Source organism: Thermobia domestica, chromosome 18 (genome assembly GCF_964235325.1).
Source record: "Thermobia domestica chromosome 18, izTheDome1.hap1.1, whole genome shotgun sequence".
Taxonomy (NCBI): domain Eukaryota; kingdom Metazoa; phylum Arthropoda; class Insecta; order Zygentoma; family Lepismatidae; genus Thermobia; species Thermobia domestica.
In genome coordinates this window covers 48,723,672-48,744,239 of record NC_137471.1, presented here as the reverse complement: position 1 = coordinate 48,744,239, position 20,568 = coordinate 48,723,672, and the positions used below count along the sequence as shown (strand labels likewise).

The 20,568-nt window shown below is 36.1% G+C and overlaps 2 protein-coding genes across 4 annotated transcripts in view; one reads left to right on the top strand and one right to left on the bottom strand.

The window, feature by feature from the left end:
* LOC145675822 (uncharacterized) overlaps positions 1 to 20,568 on the top strand; it is a 526,764-nt gene that overhangs the window by 134,102 nt on the left and 372,094 nt on the right. The window lies entirely within an intron of this gene.
* LOC145675824 (uncharacterized) lies at positions 49 to 16,142 on the bottom strand. Its single transcript, XM_081746553.1, has 2 exons — positions 16,045 to 16,142; positions 49 to 1,970 (listed from the first exon to the last, which is right to left on the bottom strand). Exon 2 carries the CDS (start codon positions 1,939 to 1,941, stop codon positions 247 to 249), a length of 1,695 nt encoding a protein of 564 aa, XP_081602679.1. The 5' UTR covers positions 1,942 to 1,970; positions 16,045 to 16,142; the 3' UTR covers positions 49 to 246.

The window sequence follows — 20,568 nt, the reverse complement described above, 5'->3', positions numbered from 1 at the left end:
AATTAGACTAGACATAACTATATAAAATACATACTGTACACAGCATACTGTAGTAGAATTTATTTTATTGAATCTTAATTGAAATTCCTAACAGAAAAGAAGTGCAGAATATAAGTTGTTAATTTTGAACGTGATACAAACAAAACATTCACATGATCTAGTTCGTAATGAATATATAAATATAGAGGTCTATGAACTCTAGACTAGTAAGAAAACTTCTCTTAGATCCGTCACAGAAAAATGAAACTATTCGAAGGTACTCAGTATTTTATTGTATTTCTTTCTGGATTCTTCATTCTCTAAACCGAATTTCCACAATTCTTTAGGAAGAGACCCCAAAATTTTGATTTGATCAAAGTTCGAAAGGAAGAGAAGCAGCTCGTTCTCAGTTTCTAAAATGTGTCTAAAGACATTTTCAACCCAAAATATTTTGAAGTGTGGTCGTGGAGGCACAGCACAAATTTTATGAACAAAGTCTTCAGATTTATCTGACAGATTGAAGATAAGAATCTCTTCAACATTGGGCGCACTAAGCAACAAGTTGATAAAACTATCTTCAGAAACATCTGCTTGTAACTTAACAGATGTTAGAGAGTAGTAGATTTGTTCCGATGAGTACGTTATTACCATGGATAAAGAGGCAATTATACAGCTAACTGAAAACAAATTTAGATATGGACAATACTTTAACATAAGTGATAAATTCAACTCTCTCACGTGTATTGAAGAATAAATAGGGCACCTGAGCTGTAATTTCTTGATATTTCTTCCTTTCTTGGAAAGATATGTCATCAGTTTATCGTTGGAATTCTCATGAGTTATCTGAATTCTGACACGCAAGAATTCTAGAGGAGGGAAAGTGTCAATATCTATATTGTTATGTATTTCAATATCTAGTGCCACCAATCTTGGACAAAGTTTCACAATTAAGTTAACCATTTCGACAGTCATAGAACTCAGTTCTATTTTAGTCAGTTTTAATTCTTGATCTTGTCCCTCCTGTGGTTGCCATCCTTCGTTCACCAAATAGGAAAATAGAGCTTTTAAATCGGTGTCTAGAATCTCTAGGTTCTCTAACAACTCCAGCAATGCTAACTGATTTCCATGTAAGTGACTAAGCTTCTGTGGTATTGCTAATTTATGTAACGTAGAACATAGACGGTTCTTTGTTCTTGAATATTTCTGGACTCTATTCTCTTCACGCATTAGGTCTCGTAAGGGCATCAACTCTCTGACTTTTGGAAATACGTTGGGAAGTTTCCAGAAAGTACTCTCCCACTCACTACTGTTACTATCATTGAATGTATTAGCGTCTTCCAACTCCGTTATGTTTTGAGTTAAATAATTAAGGCCAACATCTGTAACTTCCGAGTTTTGCACATCCAGTTCCCTGAGATTATGACACTCTCTTCCAATAGCAGCGAGAATTTCGTCGGTACAGCAAGATCTTAAATTTAGTCGAACAAGATTTACAGCCGACGAAAGTGTTTTCTCCATAAATCCACTGTTATCTTCCGTAAATCTCTTGAAACGTCTTAAGCTTATACTATGTAGACTGTTGCTGTTTTCGCTCAATAGTTCCAATATTCTAGTAAAATGAAAGTGTGGTATGTATGTGTTTATCATAATATCAATGCTACGAATCCGCTTTTGAAGAAATATTTCTAGTAAATATAAATTCTTTGGGTAATAGTCGGATTCGGATTTTTTAGGAAAAAAATCTTCAAATGGAAAGTCACTTTCAACATTTTCTAAAGCCATGTCAGTCAGTTTCAAATATACATTTGTTGGAAGGAGAGCATAGTAATCCCGAATAGCTTGTCTTCCTTGGTAGAAAGAGTACATTTCCTTATCTGTCTTGGGACGTTTTGAGAGAATTGTTTCTAATATAGCAGAGTAACTAATTTCTTGAAGAGATGAAGGATTTCTGAAGAACGCCATTGTATTATAGGTTGTTGTACTTCAGAAATCTAGAAAAAAAGAAAGGATGTTAATAAATGAGAATCATGTAGTAAAAAAATATATATATGTATACTCGTACTTTATATATACTTGTTACGTTCAGTACCAATTCAGGCCTCTTTTTCCAACCACAAAAAGAGTACAGAATAGAAGTACAGATAGAAATTCAGAAAGGTCTTTACAACGGGCAAATGTGACTCTCAATTTGATCTTTTATAGTCGGACCATGTAGTGGAAAAGACGAACATACTATGTGCAGCAAAGACTCTCGTGGAAAATGGTAAATCTGGTATCTGAAATCTGCTTTGTTGTCAAAAACAAACGTATGTTAAGTGCGTTCCTGAAAGAACTTATTTAATTTGGTTCGCTGAAAAAATGTGAGTTTCAATTTGAACTTCAGCGGGAATTATTTGATTTTGTCTAGTGTATGAGGGATATGAATCATAGTCAAACGAAGTTATATTATTACCAATAAATCCGTACGAGTGTTTAATGAAATTTAACGTATATTATTTTTGAGAGTTAAAGAGTTAAGGTTATTTTTGGGGGGTTGAAATTAGTCGGGATAACTGAGCGAATTCATCTTAGATGTCAGACGATATTCCTGGGTAACTTCCGTTGAAAAAAAATGTATAATACGACATGTCTATTGTAATACAACCTAACGTATCTTTATTTATTTTTTAACCGAGAAATTACAACCACTGATTCAGGTTGAAACCGATCAAGGTGTGCGGCTAAATATTTATCCCAATGTGGTTACTGATGTAAGAAAAAATAGAACAACGGGCGGAGGCGAGAGTAAGAAAGGAGAAAATACAATATGTTTACCAAATGATTAATTAATTAGTCTAATAATAGATAAATGGCGGTTCTTGAGGAGATCACATTGGTACCAATTGGTATTTTATTACTACAAGATAAGAGAAGAAAGCTTACTTCATGTATTAGACCCTAATTCTTCTATAAAGATTTTCGAGGTGCATGAAGATTTCTTTCTTTAGTTTCTTGTAATAAAATTACTATTTTTACCAATGTAACTTGACTTACGATCCCTTACGCACTGTAAGACACTATTTTTCGAAGGTCCTTTGATTAAACGCTTAAAAAAAATACAAGATTAGACAAAAGTTAGGTTACCAAGAACTGATATTTAAACTCATTGGGTGAAAGCACGACTGTTTAATTCCTACACATACCTTTTTTTTTTAAAAAAAAAAAGATATATTATTAATTAATTTTATATCTAGTTTTACGGGGTTACTAAATAAAAGGTTGTGATAGTTATTAAGAGAATTAGGAAAATCATTTAGGACTATGTAAAATATCTCAGAATATATACAGTATATCATATTTTATGAAAAATTCGATCATTTTTACAGGAGCTATCTATTATTTTATATATATATATATATATATATATATATATATATATATATATATATATATATATATATATATATATATATATATATATATATATATGTATGTATGTATGTATGTATATATATAAATGTGTGTGTGTGTTTCTTGCGAAGTAAATTTACCTTTTGATTCTGGACAGACTTTAACGGCAAGTAGTTATGAGTTATGTAATTGGGAACCTCAAAGAAAAAAAGTCTCCACATGCATCAAAATGGTAATCATTTTCGTAGAAGTTCTTAAGGAATATACTATTCTTATATTTATTTTTTAAAATCATGTTTGGAGGAAATTACACCATTTTGTTTACTCAGCCTTGACCGATTTCAACTGCAATGAGAATGATCGGAATGTCTTGAAGAAAATACACCCTGTTTCAAAAAGAATATACGTATTTCGAATGCATACGTATATATCTTTAAGACATACAAATATGAAATTTTACACACATATTTACAAACCTGTCAAGTTCAAATTACAGTTCAAAGTTCAAATTACAGATGTTCAATATGTCCTCCATCGGCGACACGAACAATATCACATCGATACTCAAATTCCTTCCATACTCGGGCAAGCATGTCCTGCGTCACTGATGTTATGGCAGTACGGATCCGGTTCTTCAACTCTTCCAGGTTCTGTGGGGGTGGTGGTACATAGACGTTGTATTTAACGAAACCCCACAGGAAGAAGTCACAGGTGTCAAATACGGTGACCGTGGAGGTCAGCTGAGACATGCTAAGTCGCCAGCTCCTTGACGACCAATCCAACGGTTCGGTAGAGTTTCATTCAGATATTCACACACTTAGCAACTCCAGTAAGGGGGGGGGGTGCCCCGTCTTGTTGAAAAATGAAGTTGTCTTAGTGCAGCCTCGGAAACAACCAGTTTTGTAACATAGCGAGATACTGCTGACTGTTAATCGTGCTTCCATTAAAGAAGAATGGGCCGTAAACAGATGATCGGGATATCGCACAAAACACATTGACTTTGGGCGAATCTCGTACATGTTCAATGACAGCATGTGGGTTCGGTAGGCCCCAAATTCGAATATTTTATTTGTTTACCTGACCACTAACACGGAAAGTCGCTTCATCAGTGAACCCGATGCGTTGTGCAAAAGTGTTATCATTGTCAATAACATCCAGAATCTCGTTACAAAATGCCACATGTTTGCTTTTGTCATCAGGACGCAGAACTTGTAACAGCTGTAACTTGTACGGCTTCATAACCAACCGACGTTTCAAAACACGCCAAACTGTGTTGTCAGTACTTGTGACGCCTGATTGGCACGAGGAGTTGATTTTGAAGGACTACGTTGGAAAGCAGTTTGAATTCGTGCAACATTTTCTTCAGGAACACGAGGGCGGCCAGGACTCTTTCCTTTACATACACATCCTGTATCTACAAACTGTCGATACCATCTGCGAATGTTCCACCCATTCGGAGGATCAATTTGGTACCTCAACCTGAAAAGTCTTTACACTGTAATCACGGAATTGCACTTCGCAAACTCGAGAACACAAAATGATTTCTGCTGCTGAGTAGCCGTTTTAAACATATGAACGTTACCAAGCAAAACAGAAGACAACTGACATCTAGCGGCTATTAATATAAACTAGACTATGTATTCGTTTCTCCAATAGCCGAGCCGAGGCGCAGCGATCGATAGTTTGGACAAAATAGTTCTTCGTAATACGTATATTCTTTTTGAAACAGGGTGTATTTGCAAAGTTTTATCAACATCAAACAATTTTTACGTAGTTTATAATTGAAATTTGTTTTGAATGTACAAAATATACTCAGTCGAAAAACTTATGGTGCATTTTACTCCCTTATTTTTATTGGAGTACATCCTAAGATAAAAGCGTTATTTCCGAAGGTTGGAGGAAGGCACACACAAAGTTTCGTTAAAATTAGATCCATTTACAGGAACAGATAGACAGACAGATTTGCATATAAAAACTACTTGAATTATACTTTCTATGTTAGAAACTCGTTACCCTTGCTTCAATAAATACACATTCACCATGTTGTATGTAACAGGGATCATATTTATCAGAAGATAAAATAATTAATTAATTTCTTTGCATTGTTTTCTTCAAATGTTAAAATTTTTCAAGAATTTACCCAAAAGAATTCGAATGCGTTAAAATCTAATACACATTGAAAGTAAATGCTTCTACTGTAATTACAGAGCTTATTTACGTATAAACACAGAGGTCTTTTTTATTATTTCTGCAATAATAACAAAGTTAAATAATATTTTGATGTGCGTAAACTACATTGAGGTACGCGTTGCGCCATCTTGGTATATTGAAGTATATCTAACTCAATGTTGAAAAATCTGAGAATACATTTCATGAAGGTAGACGAAAGTGGTTTTTAATAAATTTCGTATATTTTTCAGTATTGTCAAGTGAAAACTACTATCACTTGCATCATTTTGCAGAAAACTATAATCATTATTATTATTATTACTAATGAAAGTAGTTTAGCACTGTATTGAAAATTATTCTCTTCTGCTGCTCTGCCAGAATTATGGGTGGTTGTTAAAAATTCATTAAAACATCAACTTCCACCTCTGTTCCTTCAGCGGGAACTTGTTGATTTTCTCTGGTGTATAAGACATATGAATCATAGTCAAACGAAGTTACAATATTCCAAATAAATCCGCTCGAGTGTTTAATGTCATTTAACGTATATTATTTTTGAGAGTTAAAGAGTTAAGGCTATTTCTTGGGGGTTGTAATTAGTCGGGATAACTGAGCGAATTCATCTCAGATGTCAGACGATTTTTCTGGGTAACTTCCGCTGAAAAAAAAAAATGTGTAACACGACATGCCTGTTGTAATACAACTTGACGTAACTTTATTTATCTTTAAAAATCAGAAAATACGACCATTGATTCAGGTTGAAACCGGTCAAGATGTGCGGCTAAATATTTATTTCAACATAGACGTATATCTATGTGAATATTGTGGTTACGGATGTAAGGAAAAATAGAACAACAGAGAGAATAAAAAAGGGGAAAGTCATATACAACATGTCTACCAAATAATTACTTAATTAGTCTAATAATAGACCAATGGCCGTTCTTGAGAAGGGTCACATGGGTACAAATTGATATTCTATTACTACTAGTTAAGGGAAGAAAGCTCACTTCATGTTCTAGACCCTAATTCTTCTATACAGCTTTCCAAGGTGCATGGAGATTTCTTTCTTTAGTTCCTTGTGATAAAATTACTATTTTTACCGGTGTAAGATAGCATGAATGGTTTCAGCATCTTCTTAAATTGACGATCTTTATCTGCATCTATCGCTATAAGTGGAATATATGAAAGTATGAATAAAGAATACATCTCAGCGTTTTGTGCGTTATATTACGTGCAATTTTTTTGTACTACAGGAGTAATGTTTGTATATGTTGTTTATAAAATATAAACAAATACGTAGGTAATAATTAGTTACATTAGAAATAAGTATATTTATAATCTATAATATATTTTTACTATTCTATAATATACTATAGTTTTTGCCTCACAATACATTTATTTTAACTTTATATATGTATATACTGTATTTTCTGTGTATGTTGGCTAATTTTCAGTAGGACTAATGGTTGCCAATAGAGACAAGTTTCGCAGTATGTTTTAACACATCAATAGATTATTTATTACATTAAATGAGGAGCTCCAAAGCAAAAAGCGCTAAGTCAATCCGTGGACGATGTTCTTTTTGACGCAAATTTTCTATAAATCACCATTACTGAAGCTATCTGCGCTACTCACTCGGTACAAAAATCATTATGACACTGCGTAAAACGGCCGTGAAATACTGCATTTGATGCAGAAAGCGCTATACATATCGTGTTGTCCGGAGCAGAACGCGCTATTTGATAATGCATGAAAGTGTAGTCACATGATCTCACAAGTTGTTTCGCGTGTTACCAGTATGAATGAGTCTACTGTGGTTAGGAACGTTGTTAGCATTACTTGGCGTCTGTACGGTGATAATTTGACGCTTCTACAAAGTCAATTCGATTTTTTTCCGACGGATACGATGGTCAAAATAAAACCACACATGTTTCCCATGCCTTATTCATGTGGTTGCTGTGAAGATCTCCTTCTCTCAAGAAAATTATTGCCGGCCGATTATTTGGAGTGTTAGGAAAGTCTTTTCGAAAACATTCCGAAATTTCAACTCTGGTAATGTACCTCGAAATTGGGACTGTGAAAGTTCTAGGTATTGACTGGCATTTGAAGGATGTAAAAGCGTTAGGCCATTCCCTTCCAAAATCACAGGTATCAGTGACATGAAACGTGTTTTTCTGAAGAAAGCTGTGCACCAAGGACGTCCCGGGATTGTTTCAAAATGGAATCAATGTACCCATTTTGACGATCCTTCTAAACAGTATGTGTCACCACTGAAACGATGGATGAAGGTTGCTAGCGTACCAGATGTCCCAGTACTATCCCTGGAAAGTCGAATCAGCATTGCAAACAAAAGTGACATTGCAAATCTTTTGAAAAAACGATTCGGATATCACTGGAGACTTGAATCTGTGCTTCAGTTCTATATTGGCGCAGTGAATGCACAGCCTGCACGTTGTACTGAAAACGAAAGTGTATCCGAATGCGACTGCTTGGGAGAGGAAGTGGATATAGTGGGAAACACAACACGAAATTGACAGCATATTAATGTGTATGTGTATTCTTATAGCAAAAGTTCTTTGCTTTTAATTGGTAGTATGTTCGTTTTATGCCGTATAACCCTTTAATATTCGCATATACAGGGAGAGAGACAGAGAGAGAATTATACTTCTACATGCCTCATACACTGTTGTTTGTACCACTTTAAATAAAATATGCTCAAATGTATTTTTGTGTTTCATTTATGGAGTCACAGATACATCATTTTCGGTGTGTTCGCATCAAAATGCACTTTGTCCAAAATGTTTTTAACAATAACTCGTCTATTCCTGAAAAACTTATTTTTGTAATCATATCATCTCAACTTGTAATACTTTAGTTAACATATAACATTCACAGTTTACGTAAGTCCTTGACAGTTTCGGAGCTATTATTTTTTCTGCTCTCCTGAATTTTTCTTATTATTATTATAGACTTTGCGCTTTTTACTTTGGAGCTCCTCAAATGATGTGTGGGTAGTCTAACGTATCACTGGAGGAGTGTTATTTAAAACAGTTGTGAAAATTCTAAGTAGCAATACTTACATGGAATTTTCACATCTCAAATTTCAATTTCAAGACATCAAACTCATACAAGTTAACGCTGTAACTAAGCATGTTAATTGTTATAGAATACAACAGTGAATTTATATCCACAATGTTGTCAAAATGAAACAATAAAACCTGATATATGCTACAGCCAGCGTTGGCTCCCTAGAACATAGTGCATCACTGTATGCTGTACACAAATGCAATCTAGATTACGGTTTCGAAAAATCTATTTTTAGATTTTCGGAAATTTCAATTTTTGATTTTTCTTTATTTCTAAAAAAGTTTCCGGTTTTCGAAAAAAAAATCGTTTTTGCAAAATTTTTCGTTTTCGAAAAATTCACTTGTCGAAAAGGTATTTTTCAAGAAAAAATTGGCTATGCTTATCTAGATATATAAAAAAAGATGATTTATTTTGGTCATTTTATTCCCTTGAAGAAAATACGAGATGAAGAAATGTAAGCAGCTAGGAACAAATCATAGATAGATAGATACACGGCTTTTCAGCATTTATTTATTTATTTACAAATTTCTTGATAGTTTCTCAGTGATATAGTGAATTTAATAGAACGAGTGAAATGATGGTAATTATTAAGCGGAATATTACGAAACACATATGGATTTAGAAAAGGCTGAGGTGAGAAAGGATACAAAACAAACTTCAAAACCCGCAAATTTCATAAATGAACATTTTAGTAATAGATGCAACATAAATTGATTTACTTTAATCAGTGGTGCCCACCCCCCTCATGTCCATGACGCACCCCCCCTCAATTGTCTATCCGTAGGTGTTCTTCCATAAAAAAAAAATCTTTTCGATTAATTTTTACACTCCCTCAAACATATTTATATAGATTTTCAACCCTCCCAAATATTTCAATGACGCAGTTTGCGTCATAGCCCCCCCCCTTGTGGGCACCCCTGCTTTAATAAATGAAAAGGAGAAATTTTAGTGAGGTGGTCCTTATTTTTTACCTTGAAAGTTTTTTCCCTTTGCTTCAATTGTTTTGTGGTCGGGAGTTTCTGCTAAGAACAATTTCTTTTCCACAGAGTACATGGATTTAGCAGGTACTGACTGTGGGTAGTGCTGAACTTTGTCAACTAGAGCTACCCATTCAGTGAACAATATTTCTCGTACATCTTGTTTCTGAATTCATGCAGGAGCGTCATTTCAGCTTTTGCTTGGGGCTCAGCTTTGTCAATTTCTTTCCCAAGGAGCAAGACCGCTTGATATAAGTAAAATTTTGCATTTTTCACGGATTATCTATATAAATCTCAAACTCAGGGGGTTAATTGCCCTTCCCTGCCCCCTAAATGACGCCCCTGAATTGATGTTGACACGGTATTACAATGAGTTCTTTTTTTTAAAATCATTATCAGATTTCTCTTAATGTCTTGTCAATTGTAAGCGTCTATGCTCCGTTGCTTGGTTGCTAACAATATTGGTCCACCATTAACTAGGCATTCTTCCATCCTCCCATGAAAGAAGCCATTCTTTTGTATAGACTTTTAAATGCATTGAAAATACAAACTAAAAGTGAGTTTATTGCATGCTATAAGCATATGCATAAAATAAAAACTTATAGAATACACTGAATATGCCCTTAAACACTAATATAAGCTTTAACTTACAAATATGCATTTACGTGTGCATATGCACTATAAAACTTCAAATTTGAGCTGTTGTATTGATGTTAGAACCTGTACTAAGTATAACCGATGCACATAAACAAACAAAATATGGATTTGCATAAAAAAAATCTGATGTCTACTTACAAGACAATTTGCAGGGAACAAGGTCCATCACTGGGTTCGTGTCAGCATAGCACTGATATTCGTCATTGACCTTTTGAGTGTTAAAACAATTAACGATTTGCTTTTTATTTGCCATTATTATCTCTTAGCCCCCAACGTCAGAATTTTTCACGTGAACCCCGACGTAGAGTCACACGGACTCCAAAATAAGAGGTTGTTCATCCTACGTTTGGCCAATTTCGTTCCTTCCCCCTTCCGGCCAGAATGGACTCACCCGACCTGGCTCGTGGCGCCCTGCAGTGTTGTGCAGTGGCTTCCTGGGAACGGAGTCGTTTTTCCGCTCGGACGACAATAAGGCACAAAACAGGACCACCGTTGTGAGTGTTGTGTTAAATTTGTTTCCAAGTGTGTGGGTTTCCGCTCTGTGACCAAATGCCGCCCAAACTAAACCGGTTTTGGGAAGGCTAGGTTGCGGCTCTTTATGACGTCCACTTTAGTATTTCCGTCATTAGAAAACAGTACAGGAAGAATGGTTGCAACATCAGTTTAAGTGGAATAAAAAATGTTATTAAAAAATACAAGGGCAACGAAGCTCCACCATTTGGATCATAGACGAAGTTGCCTAGGAAATGGGAATGCACCAAGGGCACCTCCACCATGCAGAGGAAACTTCGCAAAATGGCAATGCAAGAAAATCCACTAACGCAAAGGTGTATGGCTAATCATCTTGACGTATCTTTGGGGACTGTGAGCCGGAAGTTACACCATCAACTCAACCTTGAAAAAGTCATAAAAGCTTGCGGCCATCTTCTCACGGATGCCCACCAAAAGGAACGAAAGTGTAACGCCCGGAAGCTGTACGAACGGCATCTGGCAAAACAAAGGTAGATATATGTCGTAACGCTCGATGAAGCATGAATTTACCTTTCCGACTGCGGCAAACGAGAGCATCATGTACCGAGTGAAAGGCGCCAAGAACTTCAGAAGGTGGGTCCGTGTCTGTAAAGAATCGTTCCCAAAAGGGTTCATGGTCGTTACTGGCTACCGTTACTGAGGTAAACTGAAGATTCGTAGGGTGGCGAAGAACTGCAAAATAAATTTGCAGTATTTTCAGGAGCAAGATCATGCGGCCGATCTACGAGCATGAAATTCCAACATGTACGGAAATGACGCCAATCCGGTGTGCATTCACATGGACAAGGCCTCGTCATATACCTCACGATCGTCCTTCGCATTCTACAGGGAGATGGAGGAAGCAAGTGGTATACAGGTGATATCTTTCAATGAGGTACCTATTAAATCTCCAGATGCAAGTCCTATGGACTATTGTAGATTTGGATTGGTGAAGCGGGCTTTGAGAAAACGGCGTGTGACAACTGTGGAAGGACTTTGGAAAGCTGTGCAAAGGTAATGGGACAAGATTCCCCTCCCAGTTCTTCAGAGAAGCCTATTACAATGGAAATTACGCTGTCGGGCTATTGTTAGGAACCAAGGGAAACACATCGAGCACTTACGGACCTGGCGCCATGGATTCTTCTAAAGTTTTAGGTAAGTCGAAATTGGCCAAATGTAGACTGAACAATAGCTTATTTTTTTATTGCTTTATGCATATTGTAATATATTATTACATAATTGAGTTAAAAACAAAGGGTACACACTACGTCAAAAAATCAACTAGTTTAGCAATATCGTTGTGTACCTATGCTACTGAGGCTTACCTGGGCTCAGGTGCACAGCGCACACTAAACGCTCTTTTCCAGATAAGGTTTCCATACCTACAAATCTAGAACGTATCCTCATGTTTATTTTACGAGGGAGATTATTCGAGTAAATGAAAGGTACACAAATTTCGTGGAGGAAATTGTGAGCAAAAGGGAACATTCATTAATAGCAAAGGTAGTGTGTGAGGCTCAATGCGAGTACCTTTGTTTTCTAAAACGAATCAAATTTGGAATTTAGTTTCTAGAAAAATTTTGATTAGTGTCGGACTGAAAACAACACTTAGCCTAAAACAGACATTCAAACAGGAGAGCAGAGTTATAGGCATTTGTAAAGAAACTGCAATAGATTCAGATTTATGTCAATGAATGCTTACTACTTACGGACTTAAAGTTTTCCATTCCAGTTCATCATAATCGGCACCAACACTCACACAAACACTTCACTACTACACAGTTTGTAGAAGTTGTTCGGTGGCACTTGTTTAGTCCATAAAGATGAATGGAAAGTCCTCTAATTCATTGGACATCAAAATTGCTAGAAGTTCAATCCTGTGCGGTGGCCAATAAGGAGTCGGGGTCCCAGCATCATAGGCGGCTAGCAATCGTCTTTTCCCTTCTCTTTTCGGTGGCTTCCCTCTTTTTGGGAGGACGTCAAGGGTATTTTCTAAAGACTCTGAAGGATCCAAAGAAAAACTGTAAAACAGTCTTTTTACGTATTGGATGTATTCTTCCTCATATTAAATTTGTCTTTCGATGATTAAGTTAAACAAAATAGGATGAGCTCGCACACGGAGATCTTGCGTGACAGACTTTTGGAGGCAGAAAGATTAATGTTAAAAATCGTTGGTCATATTTGTAGTTTCGTATGGCATTCTTCGAGCGATGAAGCGTCCATATCTCAGCAAGTTGATTTCCTGGTGATGAGAACAGTCTCTTCAATGCGTTTCTATCTTAGGTTTGCAGTTTCGTTGAATTTTTTTTTCAATCTTATGCTCTGTCTGCATGTCTGTTTCCCGGCTAATGTTGAAGGCCGATTTAATGAAGTAAGAAAAGTAATTGTTTCTATGCAATGAAAATTAATTTGGAATAGTTGAGTTTTTCTCCGATTATTTCCTTTTACTCGTTCTTATTTATTTTTACTTTCTTTCTATAAATTACAAATTAGATGAGTTTTACGATATGATCATAATTCATTGGTCGCATTTTTCGCAGCTACAGGGTTCATTTACTTTTTCTAACCTAAAATTCTGTTTTTTTTTTCTGGTTAAAAAAGGATATCAGAGTACACTGGAACCACCGCAATTTTAACACACACAATAGCTTATAAACCTGTAGGGCACAAACATCACCAATGTTTTTGCACTTACTCCTTGTCTGCTTTGTCCGTAAGAAAAATTCACCAGTAGCACATTTAGCTTTATCAGATGAACTGTCACTGTCAGTTTCTGATATCTCTGACTTGCTTTCATGGTCACTTTGACTGACGGACCTTTCATCATCCACATCCGAAAACAATACATAAGGCAATATGTCGTTCATTATTTCTGTGACTTTCTCTGCAAATTTTGGTTCAGAAGCCTTAACTGTGGACGGCAAAGACATTTCCAAAGTGAATTGTAAGAAACAATTCAATTTCGACAGATATAACAATTTAAATCCGCCTTAACGTCTGGAAACAGTAAATCAGGTATGGCATAGAAATGTTGCATAAACCTCGACATGAAGTCACACAGACTCCTCGGGAACGCTCGAGCAGCACTGGAATTAACTTTCAGCACGTTCGCTGCAGAACAGTCTTAAAACTCAACTGACTAGAAGGTACTGAAAAGGGCGTGGAGCTACACAAAAAATAAAAGTATATATATGAAGGGTAAGGGACAAAAACAAGGAATGTTCATGTGTGTGCTTTGTCCTATCTGTTGTAGAAATGTAGAAATGTCCATGTAAATGTAGAAATGTCCATGTAAAAGGAGCAAAACCTTTGCTTTTGTACGTGGTACATATATATTCACGTTTTCCTTTGTTTTCCGTTCATCTCCTCTATCATGCTCTTCGCTTACACTTGACAAGTTGAAAGTTGTTTTTTTTTTTTAAATAATTATTATTCGATTTGTCATCTACTTCCGAAATTCTGATTTTTACTTTAAGAGTCAGGAGGTCTCAATTTAATCCTGCTTGTGGTTTTAATGTTTCATCAAGAATTATGACGAATGACGTGAGATACGCAACGGTGACGATAATACATACTTTGCATAATAATGCACACTGTGTAGTACACTGAAGCCCTTTTTAAGGAAATATGTACAGACGAATGGAAGTCTACACCCCTAAAACGTTTCAGGGTATAGAGAGTCGATTTGCTGAAAAAGAACTGTGAAGGTTTACTGTTGGCACACCACTCCAAATGATTGTTGAAAAATTATAATTCTTTCATTAATTTACTTTTTATTGCCCACTACAATTTTAGCTGAACATTGAAAATATCTCACTTGGTGTAGATAAAATTCAAGAGGGTCACCAGAAGTAATTGTTGAAAAATTACAATTCTTTTACGATTTCCGTATAAATACGGCACCCGCATATATGACATAAAAAAAAACTCCGCAAAAACACAAACCAACAAGTGCTAGGTGGCCACGAATGTTACCTAATCGAGTCAGAACAGGGCCAAGCTGTTGGCCCCGGTGATGACGCAGGGTGCTTCCAAAGGGAGCTGGTGCATCAGCAGCGGTCTGTACGCGCAAGAGGATAGTGAAAGGAAATTTACTTTGGCATAATACGACTTTTAATAGCACTTGTCATGGTTTCATACTAGTAACGGTCCACTTGTAAACATAAAATACCACTTCTGTACATTGTGCAGAAATACACTGCCGGTGGAAAATAGCATTTAATACACTCATCTTTCATATGCGCTCACTTATTTTATCCGTCGTAAAGCACTTGTAATGATTTTACACTTGTAATCATACTCTTGTAAACATACAATACAGCTGTATTCGTATTCGATTGTGTCATTTGCAGAAATTTGTTCCTTATAAACATGTCTTTTCATGCAGAGTATTAAATTTTACCTGTAAATTTTCTAAAATGTGTATCAAAGTATATATGTAATAAAATTATGTATTGAACTGTACACAAACTGAATTGAAATCTTTGTTTTACGTCTCAAACTATGCCGGTTAGGCTAAATGAGACGGTGATTATGAGAAATCCATGAAATGGTGGAATGAAGAGAGTGGGAGGAAAGGAAGGACCTCGAAAAAACCCACGAGGGATATAGTATACATGAAGCTGCATCAGTTCCCGAAGGAGCAGGACGCTCATACTTTTAGGGATTATTCATTGAGTATGTACGAACTTACAAAGTGGGTAACAAAGCGACTTTTATTTACTTATCGACTGATATGAAAATAAAAAAGAACGTACCTGTACTTTATATCTGCATGTGTAGTGCCCTTGTACTTTATCTATGAATATGTGTGTGTGTGGGGGGGGGGAGGATTAACGCACATCGCATTTCTTGTGCACATTGATACTTCTTACTATTGCACTTCGTAGAAAATTTATGGTATTTCATGTAGAAATGGTAATAGAACACAGAAGAAACGCAGATCAGGGGTTCTCATGTATACCCCCACGAGCACGGTGTTTGTCCACGACAAAGTCCACACGGCGCGAGCTGGGATCGAACCAAGGACCCCAAGCACCGGAGTTGAACGTTCTACTACTGAGCCACCGCGCCCCCTTGAACTGAACAGTCAAGCTGTACGCATATTGCTTTAAATGTTTCATGTAAATTTGAAAGGCTTAATTTTTGTTTCAGAACGTGGTAGTTAACATACTTCGAAAGGTGCATACCCGTATTGGGTCCAGTTCAAACACAGTATTTCATAGTATGACCTTTAGATATGACTACAACAAAGCTAATATGCTTATAAATAAGTTACCTTTGTATAATCCTTGTAACTATTTATATACTGACTTTCCTTTCTGACATTTCTGAATTCCAACTTCTATGATAAAACGTTTCTCGTTATAAACGTTTATTTTTATTTATAATATTTAACTTTTCTTTTTTTTCTTTTGTATATTTCATATGGAGCAAAATTTGAACCGTTTCACCAATCCGATTGCAAAGTATATTCAATAATTCAAAGAATGAACAATTATTAAATAAAAATAACACCATTTAAGTGAACCGTGAAGGTTTACTCTTGGCACACCACTCGAAAGAATTATTGAAAAATTACAATTCTTTTACTAATTTCCTTCTTATTCATCCTAAGTGATTTGCACTGTGCGACATGAAAAATCTCACTTAGCATAGATAAAATTCAATGGGGCCATCAGAAATAATTGTTGAAAAATTACAATTCTTCTACGATTTTTATATAAATACTGCGCCTGGAAGTATAGCATACAAACTACAATTCAAAAAACACAAACCAACCATTAAAAGCAGAAATTCTATATGAACGAGTTAGGGCAGGGTGTATCTGTGGTACCAGAGCAGCAGTAAGGGGATGCATTCGAAGGGAGCAGGCGCGTCAGCGACGGTGGGTATACGTTTAAGCAAGGGTAGTAAAAATAGTGGGTTTTGGCAATGATACGAGTTTCAATATCACTTGTCATGGTTTTGCACTAGCAGCGCTTCAATTTTAAAACTAAAATACAGATTCTGTACACTGTGCAGAAGCCGGTGTAAAATAGTATCTAATACAGTCATCTTGCACATGCACTCACTTATTTTATCTGTCGTAAAGCATTTGCACTAGTAACCCCACACTTGTAAACCTAAAATACAAGTGTATTACTTTGTATTTTATCCTATGACCTGCAGAAATTTATTCTTTATAAATATATCTTTTCATGAAAAATGTTGAATTTTACCTGGAAATTATCCAAAATGTAGTGTGCCAAACGTAAACCAGCACCAACTGAACAGGAAGAAAATCACTGATCATTGATATAGGCCCTAAACATTAAAAAGTTTTTTTTTTAAAAGGAAAATAAGAAACATGTATTCCCTCATCTTATATCTACAATATTTCTGCACATTTCATTCACTTCGGTCTACTTATTCTTGCCTTTCGGGGTCAAATTCCAAAATTTTGGAGAGGGCTTTTGCCACCTCAAAACCGTTTTCCCCCCCAAATAAAAAAAAACGTATTCGTTTATTTTTGCCTATTGTTCATACACAAAGTTTCGTTGAGATTCTTCATGTCCTTTACACACATCTGACATACTGTTACTATTATGCTGCCAATATGTCTTGAGTCGTGGCAAAAATGCGAACTAAAGCTCACACCCTCGACACACCCACGCGTTGAGCCAATAAGGGTTGAGCTGTTGCTGAGCGAGAGAACCTTGCAGTCGTCTACGCTATTGCCAGATTTAAAAACAAGAAACTATCGTATAGAATTCGCACGTTCTGTACTGACCGCAAGATTCGCGTTCCGAAGTGCGGCAACATTGCTCTACGGATGACGAAAGAGAGTGGAATTCCTTCAGCCGATAGCAGCGCTTGGAAAGGAAGACTAAGTATCAAGACAATGTGGCATCTCTTTAGCACTTTTGATATTTCGTGATAAAAGGTTTGGAGGGATCCGTGCCCACACACTTTGGAGGTTTTTCCAGGAAAATACGAAACCCGTACTCCTTCATTTTATGTCTACAATATCTGTGCACAATTTCATTCACATCGGTTCACTTCTTCTTACCTTTCGGGCGTCAACTTTGAAAATTTTGGTTGGGGGCTTTTCCCTCCTAAAACCATTTCTCCGCAGAAAATGAAAAAAAGGTATTCGTTTGTTTTTGCGTATTGTCGATACACAAAGTTTCGTTACAATTCTTCATGTCCTTTACACACATCTGACAAACTGTTATTAGCACTTTTGATATTTCGTGATCAAAGGTTTGGAGGGTCCGTGCCCCACCCAACCGTTTTTTCTTCAGGGAAATACTAAACCCGTATTCCCTCATTTTACGTTTGCAATATCTGTGCACAATTTCATTCACTTCGGTTCACTTGTTCTGGCCTTTCGGGTGTCAAATTTGAAAATTTTGGATGGGGCTTTTGACCCCTAAAACCGTTTCTCCGCAGAAACTAGAAAACACGTATTCGATTATTTTATGTGTAACATCTACCTGCCAAATTTTATCAAAATCGGAGTGTTACACTTCGGAAGTGTTACTTGTGAGTTAAGTGATAGTTTAGGTTCGGCTACATTATATGTTGTTCTCCGAAGTAAAGCGTACAAGAAATTTTTTTTTATTGTAATATATTGGCTCTTTTGATCCGAAAAGAGATCCAATTTTTATCTCACACACATGCCTGTTGTAATGTATGCAACTTGGTGTGTCTTTTCATTCATTCATTCTTTTTTCTTTTTAAGAATGAGAAAATACGACCGTTGATTCAGGTTGAGAGGTGTCAAGCATGTGGGGCTAAATATTTATCCCAATATATTTTTACTTATGTGAATATTGTGGATACAGGTGTAAAGAAAAATAGAACAAGACAGAGTGGGAGTTAGAAAAGAGAGAAGTCGTATACAGCATGTTTATTGATTGTTTGATTGAGGTTTAATGAGGAGGTCAGCATAGAGGCCGTTTCTCTCCGTCACGATCAATACGACTGCCGTAAATTAAAGTTTAAAATCAACATATCACAATATATATAAAAAAAAACCACTGCAGCAAAAAAAGAAGTAAAAATCTAAAAGATATAAAATAATATTTGTATTTGCATTTGTATTTGTACCCTCAACAGAGTATAAAACTCCCGTTACAGAAGGTTAAGATTAGTGTTTATGTCCAGTTAACCATTTCTCCGCAGAAAATGAAAAAAAAAAAAAACGTAACCATATAAGAATAACATAAATATATATATAAATAATAATAAATAGTAATAATAGTAACAATAAAGAAAATACTGTATAACAATAAAACATCAGAAATTCAACATGTGAAGCGAGCCTCTTCACCTAGGCCGACTACCCACCACTGAGTTTTCATTAGTTTGTTTTCCATCGTGTCAGATTTCAAAGTAACTGAAGGTGACTTACGAAAAGGTGTCGAGTTTTGTCTTTTGGGGGAAAGAACCGTATCATTAAACTGGCTTATATCCTGACTAAATTTTAGGCCGGCCATATATAAGGTGCGTGCCTATGAGTTGGGGTTAACGGAAGACTAAAACTAATAGAAACTAGGGATGGCCATTTCCGGAAAAAGAGTTTTCCGGTTTCCGGAAATCACATTTTCCGTATTCCGATTTTCCGGAAAATTTTCCGTTTTCCTATTTTCCGGAAAATTTTCCGTTTCAGTTTTTCCGGAAAATTTTCCGCTTTCCGATTTTCCGGAAAATTTTCCGTTTCCGTTTTTCCGGAAAATTTTCCGTTTTCCGATTTTCCGGAAAATTTTCCGTTTCCGTTTTTCCGGAAAATTTTCCGTTTCCGTTTTTCCGGAAAATTTTCCGTTTTCCGATTTTCCGGAAAATTTTCCGTTTTCCGATTTTCCGGAAAATTTTCCGTTTCCGATTTTCCGAAAAATTTTCCGTCTTCCGATTTTCCGGAAAATTTTCCGTTTCCGTTTTTCCGGAAAATTTTCCGTCTTCCGATTTTCCGGAAAATTTTCCGTTTCAGTTTTTCCGGAAAATTTTCCGTCTTTCTAATTTTCCAGTTTCCGGAAGAATTATATTCCGTTTTCCCTGAAAATGTAGTCATCCCTAGTCTGTAGGAAGTTTAACCTTTTAAAGAGTTCTGGTCTGGTATATTTATATACCATGGCGTACTATCGTCTTTGACCGCTTATTTAGGTTCTATAACAGGTATTTAAGCCGGGATTTTTTTTTTTTATTTTTCAAGTCAAGGATGGACCAAAGAACACCGCAGATGCGTTTTGGAACCGGATAGTCAACTTGGCGGCGCCAAGTGTTGCGAAGGGACGTGACTTTTTTCTTAAGGCAAATTTCAAAACTTTTTCACGCCTTTAGTTTTCAAGATATCAGATTGAAACTTGCATAAGGATTATGTGTAGACCTACCTTTGGGTATTTATCAATTTTTTTAGATCCCTACGTGAAACCGGGGACGGGCCCGAGGGGCGCAAGTGTTACGAAGGGGTGATTTTTTCAGAAAAATTCCGTTTTTTTTCGATTTTCCGGTTAAGGTTTATGATACCGACACGTGGTACCGTTGGTAAGTATGCTCTATCGTGAGAAAAACGAGGTATGAACCATGATCCTACGATAAATAGTAAGGAAGCAGTAGCTGTTTGAGTGAAAGTCTAAAATTTTGGACATCCTTAAAGGGTTAAATTTCTTGCAATCTGACGTCTTTGTTACATTTCTATCTGATAATTCATTGTTAAGAGCTCTTCTTTGTTCTATCAATCTCTCAAGCATTTCATGTATGCTGTTCCACCGAGTTTTAACTTGCTGTATAAGGAAATGTACTTCCAATCCTAATAACC